This window comes from Drosophila nasuta, chromosome 3 (genome assembly GCF_023558535.2).
Source record: "Drosophila nasuta strain 15112-1781.00 chromosome 3, ASM2355853v1, whole genome shotgun sequence".
NCBI lineage: Eukaryota > Metazoa > Arthropoda > Insecta > Diptera > Drosophilidae > Drosophila > Drosophila nasuta.
Genome location: NC_083457.1, coordinates 10,295,816 through 10,309,884, shown reverse-complemented (window position 1 = coordinate 10,309,884; position 14,069 = coordinate 10,295,816). Strand labels below are relative to the sequence as shown.

Sequence of the window (14,069 nt, the reverse complement as noted above, 5' to 3'; positions counted from 1 at the left end):
GCCTCGCTGTCGGCTCGATGCACGCATGCCCCGCAGCTCCCTAGGCCATCACGCTATATAAACTGACTTTTTTTTGTCGTATTTTACGTCTGGACGGAGACGGTTGTTTGTTGGCTTGAGACTCGGTGTCGAGCTCGTCGATAGGCTTCTCGTGTTGGCAGTGCGGCTCAGAGTCTCAGTTCAGTTTAGTCGCTCGAAACGTTTAGCAGTATTTTTCGGTTTGTTTCTCTGGTTCTATATTGCTCCTCCTTCCCAAACCCGTCGCATTGTCTAAATACGGCTGCCGGGTCGCTGTCGTTGTCGGTGGCGGTGTGTTAAACGTTAATTTCATTGATTTTCCCAACATTTATTTATGGATATTGGCTTAAAAATACACAAAGTGATAAATCAAACATTAAATAACATGCAGACGCGTCGTATGTACATTTGATAAACATAGAATAAACCTGAGAGTTTCATGCTGCGGTAAGTCGTAACGCTGCACGTGTGTCTCGCCATCCACTTGGCGAAAAATCAATGCTCCCAAAACCAAAATGCAGTCGAAAAAAAATAATATGTAAAAAGAACACTTAAGCATAAAGAGAGACCCAAAAAGACCGCCTTGACCCCACGATACTAAACGCGTCTCTTTATCGCAAACACTCACTCTCTTGCCAGCCCACTTGCTCTCACCTCCTTTTTCTCTCTTTGCCGCTTTTGTCTTCCTTCTATTGTTCCACTTGATCCGTTGCTGACTCCGCATGGATATTGAGTTATAGTGTTTCAACTTAGTCGTAGTTCAGCCATTGCATAATTATGCAAGTCTAGACCGCCCAACAAATAGGTCGCTTCTTGGTCTTTGGTCCCCAGGCTGCATAATCGCATTACTATATGATGAGTGCAAAGTTTCAGCTCCACTGCGAACCGGCCACTGATAAAGCCGACTTTTATATATATTGTATATGTGTACATATGTATATATGTGCCGCCTCTGTCTGCACTTATCAGTTCTGCTTTTGGGCTGCGCCAGACTGTGTTTACTTCAAGTTGTTGTGGGCGGTGCAGTTGAAGCAGTGTCCGGGAAGCACTAAAAGAAGAGCAAATCGCTTCAGTTTTTGCTTAGTGTGTCCTCATTCTAAGGTTATTACACCCATAAAAGGTAACTAAATAATAACCTTATGTCGTTACTTAAAACAGCTACTGAATACCCACGCTCATTTTGTACATATTTTAGCAGCTATTAAACTGCATACTGATTGAGTAATTAATACCACTCAAGTTGAACCTCTATTCGATTTATATTAAACATAAATGCGCTTGTTTGTTTCCGGAAAAACCTTTTCAACTTTTCAACTGTTTAGAATGCTGCCGGGAATTTCAGGCACCTGCAATTGAACAAGTTTAACAACAAATGCGAGTACTGTAAATAATGCCAAGTTAGCATTTAATGTTAAGAGCACTTAAATTCAATATGTAAATTTATTCATACACGATTATTCGCGATTGCTATTTGTTTGTTTTTACTTGAAGCTTTTATTTCTCAGGTATTTTCCAAAGATTTAGAGTTTCCTCTATATGATTTGAATATACAATTTTATCTGCATTAAAGAACAAAATATAATAACAATTGTAAACAACGCGTTTCCAGCTTCCTATTGCTAGATGGCGCCAGTGCTGCTTGCCAAGTGCTTTGCTTTTTAAAATCTTTAAATGGCTTTTCTTTTTATCGATTAGCAGTTGAATGGCAATTTAGATAATTATAAATAGCACAAATAAATATTGATTTTGGCTTCCAAATTAGATACTTTGGTGAGGGGATAATCCTTTCTATCCATGCTAAAAATATATCAAACTTAGAAGGGATAATTTGACATACGAATTTTAATTAAATTACCATGATAATAAATAATAAATTCGAAAGAAAAGTTATAAAATTTTGAAGGAATTTGCATTGAATATAGCTGAAGATTTAAAAACTAAAACAAGTTGCTTAAAAATAAATAACATTATATAGAGTATGAAAGGGTATCCAAGCGTTGATCATATCATACAAAGCGTAAGAAAGCTTATAAAAGTGCCTTCTATAAAGTATCTTAGCATTTGTTATTGTGCTGCATACTAAACAATATAGATAAAGATTGTACAAGTGTGTCGGGAAGATAGTACAGCTGTTTCCATTATTATTTTTATTATTATTATGGCATACTTCATGTCTCAGCAGTTTTGTTTTGGCTTTGAGAGCAATAGTATCAGTCAGGGCAGTTCACTGGGCCAAAAAAGCTGAAATCCAATAACACCTCTGACCTGGGGTAATCTAAATATGGAATCCAGCAGCTGGACCTTGTCTGCGAGGCCTTATCATTGCCTAATTTAGCTTTTAACCCCACAGGTTAAATGCGGCCAAATAATAGTGTTGTACTTTTCGAATTATCTTCTATTATGGAATAAGTGTTTATGTTTATTATTTCCCAATATATACATAGATGCTGTTTATCAATTGTGTGAATCCAATGGGCTAGAAAATTGTTTAAAAATGTTTTTTTTTCGATATGGTTAGTGGAGTTGCCCAAGTAATTAAGGGCCTTAAATTAATTCTAAAGTAATTACCGTTGCCCACGAGATTGTAAAATGCATGTACCACATTAAAATTGTATATTAATTTGCGACATTGAGTTGACGTTTTTTTCATTCTATTGATTTAAAAATTCGTTTTCATTGCAGGCAAAGTTTTGTGGGCAATCATTAAGCTAAACACGTAACGTTCACTCAGGTATCTAAGAAAAGCAACAACAACAAGAAAAACAACATCGTCAACAAGTACAATTACAAAACATACAACAGACAGCAATAATCAACAACAACAACAACAACACCAATAAAAACAACAACAGCAACAACAATGACGCCAGAGAAATCGGTATTAGCTTATATCAATCATTTGATAGTCAGCAATTTTTCATATTTCTGTAAGTACAACAAGTTCAAGAAACGTATTTCATTTTTAATGCTATAGTCGTATTTCAATATTTATTGCACAATTTAAATCATTTTTACAATCACTGAGACAGAAATTCGGTTGCCATTGAATATTTTGAACAATTTTCGAAATTTCTTTCACATTGAATCTATGAGATCATTGCTAACAAGGGTGGATCGAACATTTTCTAATTGTATTGAAACTAAAAGAAATGAAACTCAAATTCCTAAAGTGATTTTTGTAGTTTTTACAAATAATAATAATTATGATAATATTGTAATTTTGTAATTTTACAAATAATAATAATCAGAATAATAATTTGTGACTATTTAAGTTAATCAGAACTTTTTTTAAATACTGAATCTGTAAATTCACGTAATATAATTAATTGAATTGGATTTAATGACGTCTTTTTGCACATGTATCTATTATATAATTACATACTCATTTAGAAATCAATAATTAGAATTGAGCTGTGCTTTTATACTATACTTAAACTCGCTCCAATATATCATCTTTTGATTGCAGGGGACGAAATCGATGGGTATCTTTATTATTTTGGCGGAACGTTGGGCACCGTGACCTTGACCAGTGTGGCGGCCAGTATTGCCTACTACTTTGCAACGCGACCAATACCGGAAAAACCATTAGTGCCTCTGGAAAATCAATCCCCATTGCTGGAGGTAAGCACAGTTCTCCCTCATCTTCCTCATAATTGCAATTACCAATCACTTGTCGCTGCCAGCAGCATTATTACATCATCAATTTGTCGATTTGTTTGTTTTAAGAATTTTCCTCATTTCTTTTTTTTTCTGGTTTTGTATTTGTTTTTTCCTTCGTTTTTGAGGTAGAACAGCACACGAATCTTGGGTCGGCCTTTGATGTGCACATGTCTCGCAGCATTGTGATTCTGTTTCGTTTCTGTTGTCGTCACATGATTCTTCACTTTTGGGACTTTTCTCTTTCAGAAGAGATTTTGTTGTAGATTTTCTATTTTTGCAATGACGCGACAGCTACCGTGGTGCAAACCATTCAAATCCCACGCTCTAATTGGCGGCCTATCCAAATAGCTGCCAAAATGCCAAAATGCTAAAATTCTAAAATGCTTAAATGTGCAACAAACTCGTTGACTTGCTGCTTTGCTGCTGGCTGATAATTTATCAACTGGTCTCAGCGACAATCGTGACATATGCAGATAAATAAATAAATCATGTCATGGCTCAATTGACGTTGAATTTTGCCTTAATTAGTTTCGATAATTCGATACTCATTCAATTTGCATTGCATACGTATAAATAAGTAGCTTACAAAGTTTGGTATTGTTGCTTCTCAATTGTTATAAATATTTATGGACAGTGCGCCGACATTTGTTTTGACTTTTGACCGCATTTTGCAGCGCACTCTCTTTTTCTTTCTTTTTTAATTATCTCGAAAATAAACATCTACATGCATATATTGACATTCTAAATAAACAAGTCGCTGCACACAAGTTCAAGTACTATATCAACAATGCACATCGATTTTCCGATTTTCGAAAATTGTTCTTATTTCGTTAACGGCATTGTCTGCCTTGTGCCATTTAATTGTTGTTTTACACAATCAAATGCAATTGATGGGTTTGTTTACAAGACTTTCTTGTTTTCGTAAACATTTTCCAATCGAGGAATACCCTTACTATAAGCTGTGATTATCGATTCAAGTTGCTTGGAGCTGCGCTATCAATGAAACGTTGACAAGCTGATCACAACAAGGAAATATTGAACTAGTTTGTTAAATGTCTAATGCTATAACGAGTATGTATATTTTTATATGTATATATGAATGACAGGACAGGGACAACTTGTCTGGCGATGCAACAACAGCAATTTCAAGAATGTATATATCGAGCATTTAAAATGTCATATTACGTGTATGAATTATAAACGCTCCGTTGTAAATTGTGCTCATTGCGCTTCGACACAACTATTTTCGTCAAAATACAAAAATACCAAAAAACATATGAAAGTATGTATATACTATATGTATGCGCATAAAATACTACAATAATTGCATTCATAAATTGAACCACTTGATTGAGGTTAGGATACACGGCATTAAATTTGCTTATTATAAAAGTTTAATGTGTGTTGAATACGTATAACGTGTTTATTCGTACTAAGTATTAGATATAATCCACGCAAGCCATTCAAATAATTATTGAATTTTCTTCGATGCTTGAGGTTATGTCCGAAATGTAAACAAATGTTTTTTAGTGTTTATTTAAATCGCGCTTTTAACACCATGCTCCTGTTTTAATTCATAAATTATGCTTTCAACACATCAAAGGGCATTTTGCCGCCACCACACTGAATCGATTCGATTCGCTTGATTTCCCCACTCTCCTCTCCCTCCTGGCGATCACAACCACCTTCCCCAAAAACAACGACGTCACATGTGCTGCCCCCCTGTGATTGCTAATCGCGTGCTCGTAACGAAGAACAACAGGCAAGCAGAAGAAGAAGCAGACAGAATAGACAGACAACTTGATCAAGCCAAAAACTAAGCAGAGAAGAAGAAGGTGAAATCTACATACATGAATATGTACATATGTATGTCTGTGGAAAACAACATACGAAAACCGTTTAATATAAAAATTATAAACGAATGAAATTCCTAGGCAAGCATTCGTATTTGCCAACCCCATTGCCACCCCCCGGCCCTCTCTGGGCACCCGCTGAAGCACCTTTGGTTAATACACCAGTGCGCTCACCCGTTCTCTCGGCAAAAGCCTGAGCAAGATCAAAATCTTTTGCCAAAATCATTTTTAGCCACCGAAATCGCTGTTCAGTTCGAAATTCAACATCGTGTCGTCGAGTTCTGCGTTTTGCGTGTCCACAAAAGAAAATACAATAATATCACAACGGCAGTAGCAGCAACAACAACAACAACAACAGCAACAGCAACAACAACAACAACAACAAAATCAAATTCGTCTGTTAACAACAAAAGCAACATCATGTACATATCGTATATATACTACATAAGTCGCGTATTACTTTTTTGCTTTTTCATATAAATAATAGCTCGTATATACTACAAAATTTCAAAAATACAAAAATCACAAAAAATACGCAAAAAAAAACAGAAAACGCAAGAAAAACACACGAGTAGCTTGACAATTTGCAACAAATTGACAAAAATACGGTCGTTTAATCATTACGTAAAGCAAAAAAAGAAAGATTGTGTCAGAAAGAGAACGACATATTTAATAGACCAATGTTCAAAGTGTCAAAGTACCGTTGTCCTCGCCACGATCGCTGGGCCTGTAAACTCAGACCCTCAAGTTCAAGTTCACATCGGTGATCAGTGTTTTCTTTTACCACATAGCGTAGGGGCCACCGCCCAGACGCCTCTACTCTCAGAACAAAATACTATATAGCATAAAAGAAATAAAGTGTTAAAGAAAATAAAACATACTATATGATACATAAAAATCTGTTGAGAAAATACTTCGGCTCTAATTCATTTTGATATATGAATCAATAAAATTAAATTATATCGCAAACAGTTGAAAAACATAACACAATCTGATTCAATCCAGTTACTAACCATAAAATCTATTCTATACTTACGTATACGTATTTTTATAGTTGCGTATACGTAATGTTGTTTGGGGGCGCGTCTAAATTCCAGAATATTACCATGTGCGCTTAATTGAATATTTAGTTTGCGGCCTTAAATACACATTTGGTAAATGGACAAATCCCACAGCGAATGTCTCATCATTTATATATAGCGTACAAAATGTAATATTCCAGCCAGAAACCATAAATTGTAAGTCATGTGGAATAAATTTAGAGCACTGAACAATTGAATATCTATTCGATGCCTGCGTATATCTATAAGACTTTGTTCTTTGGTCTTACTTAATCATGACAACTGTCAAAGAAAATTTCTTAACGAACTGCTAGTTGGATTATAATGAGAGACAGGAAGAATCGTATTATCTTACTTGAATGAGTCCTATTTTAAATATCCAAATACTTTTTTAATTTGCTGCGCTTGACAGGCGAATTTTCCAACCGAATGATGAAAAACCATTTGAATTTATGTGTTTGAGGTCAATTCCCATCTTACCGATAGCCGCCAACGGTTTATAGCATTTTTACGGCATCCACAATTACCATAACTCAAACATCAATTGCCCATTTATATTATTCAATCTGCCATTGCCTCGAGGCATCCCAGCGAACCGAAGAACTCTTGAGTCTTTTCCCATGACTCAGACTCGCAAAGAATACTCTTATATCATAGTATAAAACCATGTCTATATATTTCACATAGCTTCCGCACTTTCTTTTCTCTAATATGTTGTAGCATTTATTCGTGTGCAATTAATTAGAATATTGTCAAACAACTTTGTAACTAGCGGGGCGGTCTTTCTTCAAGCGTAGCGAAACTATTCAATTATTATTATATTATGCAGACATGAACATTTGCGTATATATTGAGTCGGTTCGCTGTGAAGGGACTTGATTTATCGAAATTAGATTTGTGTCTTTTGGCATATGAAATTATTCGAATTATTAAATTTATTATTTTCAAATGTCGTCTAAAATTTGTATTCTTCACTCATGAGGGAACAATTCATGTTTCTTGAACTTAAAATATCTTCATAATTATTGAAATTATTAAAATTAGATTTGAGTTTCATTCTAATTATTAAATTTATTACTTTCTAATATCGTTCAAGACTTCAATAATGATGTAACAATTCATATTTCTTGAACTTAAAATGTATATTATTTAGAGTTCCTAATTATTTCTTAAAATTCCGGTATTACATTATACAAGAAGGGTATTGAATATTTCGTATGCTAAAGAGAAATTTTCTTGCTTGTTTTTTTCTAATTTGTTTCTTTTTTTTTTGGTTTGGTATGTTTTGCGTCCACTCGGCTGTAGATAACAACAGAAGAGCGCGCCTATTTTTAAACATTTGGGGCAGGCCAACTAAAGTCGGCCGTCTTGTCGATATATCGCCCGAGTCTTGGGGCAGTTCAAGTGAGGTGGCTGCAGACTGACATTATTGAATAATTATAAACAAAAATTGAATTGGCTGCACACTTGACAAATGTAAATTGTCAACAGGCGCCATAATTACAAAATTTCATAATTTGCTTTGATGAGTTTCCCCCGCTTCGGTCGGTCAAAAGGGCAGTGAAAAGCGACAGAGTACGTGTTTGATATAAAGTGAAAATATAAATAAACCAACAAACGCGATGTGATTTAATTTTAGATCAAATACAAAACAATCTTAAATACCTGTGCAAAAAAAAAAACAAAATTGTGGAAAACATTCGTATAAATAATATACTATATATAAGTACGTGCGTTTATAATTAAAGGAGAAAAGTTGTGTGACTGAATTGATTTAATTTTGCAGCTCGTTTGGAAAATGTGCATATTAAATGCGACAACAACGTCTGCGTCAACTGAATGAATGACCCATAAACAGAGACCCCTCAATTCGTCCGAAATAATCGTACGCAAATAAAAGTCAGTGAAACCAATTAAAAAGCCAGTGTATTATTGTGTTAAATAATTAAGACAAACACACGAGAGTATGTCTTGTTGCGGCCAAATCACCAGTGTACGCGTGCCCATCGAACTGAACAGCCAAAGCGATGTGCTCAAGGTAAACACAAACACATATACGATATGTGGATGAGAAGAGAATTGAAGAATTTCCCGTACCACGTCCCGTATCCTCAAGACGAAACCTAACCTCCGCTTGACTGAAGATACGCGCCAAACTAATTAACAATTTTTTGCATTCTCTTTTTATTTTGTTTTGTATTTTTTATGTTGTTTCACAATTCAGCTTAAATATGATCCACTGCTAGACACACAGCACAGGGTAGGCGTGATGTGCCCCTAGGGGTAGGCAACCTTATTATGTATTTCGCATCTTGCTGTTCTCTACTCCCAAAAACCGATCCGATCCGATCCAATCTAATTCGTGCGTCATCATTATCATTCTGTCAGTCTAAACAAATCGATAACTTGCGATCGAAATCATTTTCTCTACTTTTTATCTGTACAGAAATACACGAATTTTTAAATACTTTTAGATTCGCGCATTGAAAACAACATTTGAATGTTGTAGAGTGTACACAACTACTTGATTCCCGGCAGTAATAAAATGAATTTAATTCGTTAAGCATCGTTTATTTACTTTCATAAATTACGACAATAGGATGTACTCTAAAGATACTTTTTGAATTGGCAGCCAACTGCATCCAGGATGCTTTTTCAATTGTCACTCAGCCGTAATGACCTTGTGTTTTTTTTTTATAGCTGTGTCGGGTATATGAAAACAAACAGTGAGCAAACAACATCCCCCCCTCCTGCTGATGCCTTCATTTATTCCAAAATTCCCCCGACCGAGTTCCATTGCTCAGCAGGTCTCTCTGGTCTATTTTGATATTCGTTTCCATGCATCAACACATCTGCCATAGTCGAATTATCTTCGCAGCTGTTGGCCATAAAGGAAGTGGTCTATTGCCTATCGAATCAATAGCACCCACTACATCTAAGTACATTAGATGTGCACACACAATCACAGTATAGACACTCACTCTATCTTATTGCTCAAAGCTCTATCGCGCCCATTAAAATCGCTGAGTGATGGGTTTATGTTTCTCGACTAAAATAAACCATATATCATGCGAATTGCCATTTCCATAATGTATAGCAACTCGTTCGATTATTGATTTATGTCCATCAAAGTATTAAACGGCAAAATAGCAAACGATTCGTTTTCTTTGCACTTTCTCAATCTGTTTTCGAGCACACAAAATGCGATGACAAAACAAATAAATACAAATATTTGCTCATTTGGAAATAATGCAGTATTTTTGGCAAATCTTACTTGCTGGAGATATATTACTATATTTGTACTAAAATTCTTGTTGAAAATACAAATTTTAAACAATTAGATAAATATCCTAGAGTTAGTTACTTGAAAAAGAAAAATAGTTTTTCAAACAGCAAGAGCCAAAAACATATCGGAAATGTGATTCATTAAATTTCTTTTCTTTTTAAATTACTTATTCTTGGTAATTTGTTTACATTTATAAATTTAAATTTATCTAGATTAAAGTATGAGTATCACTTAGAGACATAAACTAATTTTTACAGAACCGAACAATTATATTACAGAAGTTTTTTATTATATTCTCAACTGTTATAAAATGCTTCAGTAAACTTTAGAGTATTTATATTATTATTTATAGATCGAACAGATCATTTTAGATATTTTAAAATGCTTTAATGATTTAAATTAAAGGTTAATAAAAAAAAGAAGGGTACAACTATAAATAGTAAAAAAGTTGAATTTAACTATAAACTTCTACCCACAGCTAATATTTTAACAAATTAAGTAAAACTTAATGGAAATGATGTAGGAACATGTAAAAAACGATCAATCACTTTAATTTCGAATCATTTCTTATCATTATGGTATTATATCATTGTGCTATCGTAACGATCTCACAACCGATCTCTTCCTTCTTACTCCTTCACTCATTTTGCATGAACTCGTTTTCTGTTTTCTGTGTCTCAAACTGATTGCAGGGTCCAGAACAAATACACGTCTCCAAGTTCTACAAGGAGTCGAAGAATGGCAAATTCGTGTCCTACATCACAGAGAATGTGAGGACGCTGTACCAAACGTTCCGTGAAGGTGCCTACGCCTCCAACAATGGACCCTGCCTCGGCTGGCGCGAGACTCTGACGTCGCCCTACCAGGTGAGATAAAGTAAACTAATTAAAATAGATGAGCAAATAACCATAATTTTCTCTACTTTCTAGTGGATCAACTACGATGAGGCGCTGCTGCGTGCCAAGAACTTTGGCGCCGGCATGTTGGCCTTGGGTGCCCGGCCCAAACAACTGATTGGCATCTACTCCCAGAATCGTCCCGAATGGATATTGTACGAGCAGGCTTGCTACTCCTTCTCGCTGGTCGTTGTGCCGCTCTACGACACACTTGGCCCCGATGCCTGTGCCTTTATCATACGCCAGACAGAGATGTCCATCATCATTGTCGAAGATGATGGCAAGGCAGCCATGCTGCTGGAGAAGGCGCCGCGTAGTCTCAAGATTATTGTCTCCATCAAGCCCATACGCCAGACGACGCTGGAGCGTGCGCGCAGTCGTGGCGTCCAGATCTTCTCTTTCATCGACGTGGAGAAACTGGGTGCCAAGGGCAATCATCCCGAAGTGCCGCCCACATCGGAGGATCTGTGCACAGTGTGCTATACATCGGGCACCACGGGCAATCCCAAGGGCGTGATGCTCACACATGGAAATGTGGTGGCCGGCGTCTGTGCCGTCATCCTGCAAATGGGCGATCATCGCATCAGGGCTGGAGATGTGATGGTCTCGTTTCTGCCGCTGGCGCACATGTTTGAGCGTTGCTGCGAGAATGGCATGTACTATGTGGGCGGCTGTGTAGGCTTCTATTCCGGCGACATTAAAGAGCTGACCAACGATCTGAAGATGCTCAAACCGACCGTGATGCCGGCTGTGCCGCGTCTGCTGAATCGTGTCTACGACAAGATACAAAACGATATCTCTGCTTCGGGATTGAAGCGTGCGCTGTTCAACATGGCACTCAAGGCCAAGGAGAAGGAGATTGCCCGTGGTGTTCTGCGTCGCAATGGCTGCTGGGATAAACTGGTCTTTAAGAAGGTGCATCAAGCCTTTGGTGGCAATTTGCGACTCATGGTCGTCGGCTCGGCGCCACTCGCTGGCAATGTGCTGACTTTTATGCGATGTGCTCTCGGTTGTCTGGTGCTGGAGGGTTATGGTCAGACTGAATGCACTGGCGCCATTACGCTAACAGTTCAGGGTGATCATGTGCCCAATCATGTGGGCCCACCTGTCTCCTGCAATGCCGTCAAGCTGGTCGATGTGCCCGAAATGGAATACTTTGCCAACCAGAATACCGGCGAGGTCTGCGTGCGTGGCTCCAACGTCTTTCATGGGTAAGCGAGAGGATTTTTTTATTATTCTTATTGCTCTTTATTAAATTTTGTATCTTCCAGATATTATAAAGATCAGGAGAAAACAGCTGAAGCCATCGATGCTGAGGGCTGGCATCATACGGGCGATGTGGGCATGTGGCTGCCCAATGGAACACTGCGAATCATTGATCGTCGCAAGCATATCTTCAAGCTCAGTCAGGGCGAGTACATAGTGCCCGAGAAAATTGAGAATATTTACACACTAAGTCAATATGTCAATCAAGTTTATGTCTACGGCGAGAGTTTAAAGGTAAGACGAAAAGAGCACTTTGGGAAAACTGAATCTGATTAAATTAGGCAATAGTGGCATTCATTAAAAGAATTTATAATATAATAGACTCCAAACATTATGAACTATGATAACCATGCTACCGTCTGAATCTGATTAAAAATATAATCATCAAGTATTATATCTTGAGCTAGAAAATATTCAAATTCATTAAAGGATTTCTAATATTAAATACAATCTGATCAAAATGAAAAATATAGCTTTGCAATTCGTTCTTAATTTTGCTAAATAAAAGAAGAGCATAGATATTTAAAATTAAAGTAGATCTAATAGCTAACTATTAACGATTTTAGGTACTGAAAAATAGATCTAAATTTATATTGTATCTTAACTATGAATATGTCATACTCAATATCAAACATTTTCTCATAATAGTAAAGCTTTTCTATAAAAAAAATGTGTCCTTAGATTGATAAATGTGAATATAAATATAATATAACATATAAAATAAACAATATTTTCAGAGCTGCATTATCGCTGTTGTTGTACCTGATATGGATGTGCTAAAGCAATGGGCCATAGAGAATAATGTTCGGGGCACACTCTCCGTCCTGTGCAATAATAAGAACGTGAAGGAGCTGATCATGAACGACATGCTCAATTGGGGCAAACAGAGTGGACTGAAGTCATTCGAACAGGTGCGAATAAGTAACTAAATAAATGTAATCTTTACTATTTCAATATATCTATATTTTTTCGTTCAGGTCAAGGATGTGTATTTGCATCCCGATCCCTTCTCGGTACAAAATGGTTTACTCACGCCCACTTTTAAGGTGAAGAGGCCGCAATTGAAGAGTTATTTCAAGCCACAACTGGAGGATATGTATAAACATTTGGATTAAAAAATTATTGCGTAGATAACCAAGAACAACGAACAACAATTTAAATCAGAACAACTTTATAGTATCTTAACTGATCATTACAAAGACTACCATACAAAACAATACAATACAATGCATAACAACCGTAAAATATTTTGAATACCGCGAAGAGAAGAGAAAAGATGTGAGGAGAGGAGAAAATTATAACAATATTTGTGATAATATTGTTTGGAGACCTTAAGAAGAAGAGCAGTCTAATTTTTTATAGTTCCGTCAATTCTTAGCATGTAAGCAAAGCGCAAGCAAATAATACAATATACAATACAAATACATATACAAAACATATATACGTATGTACCATAGAAGGAGGTACTAGAGGATGGAAGGTACATCAGGATTCTTAACTGACAAACAAATTTTGGCAGACGCATTTTTTTCTATATTCTATAATTTAATCAAAGACTAGCGGCACTTTACATCAAAAGTAACACATTAACAAAATATGTTAACTATTTCGTAATCCTATGGTTTAGTTGAAGTGACATCAAAATGTTTCAATTTTAGAAAAAAAAAATTAAAAACAAACAAAAGCAAAATAAGAATTGCGTAGTCTGAACAAAAACATATTGAGAATATTTATAAATCACAAAACAAATGAAAAAAAATCAACAAAAAAAACCAAAGCTTTAATTACCTAACACTCGTATACTACACTCACTCAGCGTTAGTTTAAACATTTTTAAAAACAAAAAGTTAGATACTTGTACTATGCTAAATTAAATAATGGGAAGATCAAATACAAAATACTACGTTAGGTAACTTAACATACACGCTTTAAAACGTAAACATATTTACAATGAATTCCCTAAACTAAAAATGGAAACCAAATTGCCAGAGTAAAACATACTACTTGGACTTCATTGTCTGCCTTAAAA

The 14,069-nt window shown here is 36.0% G+C and overlaps 1 protein-coding gene across 4 annotated transcripts; it reads left to right on the top strand.

Moving 5' to 3' along the window:
• The first annotated feature begins 325 nt into the window (after positions 1-325).
• LOC132791208 (long-chain-fatty-acid--CoA ligase 5) lies at positions 326-13,738 on the top strand. 4 transcript variants are annotated; one of them, XM_060800046.1, is made up of 8 exons: positions 326-465; positions 2,701-2,945; positions 3,485-3,639; positions 10,571-10,744; positions 10,808-11,985; positions 12,046-12,274; positions 12,778-12,951; positions 13,018-13,738. In XM_060800046.1, exons 2-8 carry the CDS (start codon positions 2,879-2,881, stop codon positions 13,153-13,155), a joined length of 2,115 nt encoding a protein of 704 aa, XP_060656029.1. In that variant the 5' UTR covers positions 326-465; positions 2,701-2,878; the 3' UTR covers positions 13,156-13,738. The 4 variants fall into 4 exon arrangements, with proteins under 4 accessions (XP_060656029.1, XP_060656031.1, XP_060656032.1 ...); XM_060800048.1 differs by lacking the exon at positions 326-465 and adding an exon at positions 1,061-1,138; XM_060800049.1 differs by lacking the exons at positions 326-465; positions 2,701-2,945; positions 3,485-3,639 and adding exons at positions 5,804-5,953; positions 8,379-8,630; positions 8,817-8,852.
• The last annotated feature ends 331 nt before the right edge of the window (positions 13,739-14,069 follow it).

Excerpts from the sequence above, each read along its gene's own strand:
- LOC132791208 (XM_060800046.1), top strand. The coding sequence starts at position 2,879 with ATGACGCCAGAGAAATCGGTATTAGCTTATATCAATCATTTGATAGTC. Across the intron at positions 12,275-12,777 it reads TCTACGGCGAGAGTTTAAAG|AGCTGCATTATCGCTGTTGT; the intron begins GTAAGACGAAAA and ends CAATATTTTCAG. Across the intron at positions 12,952-13,017 it reads GACTGAAGTCATTCGAACAG|GTCAAGGATGTGTATTTGCA; the intron begins GTGCGAATAAGT and ends TTTTTCGTTCAG.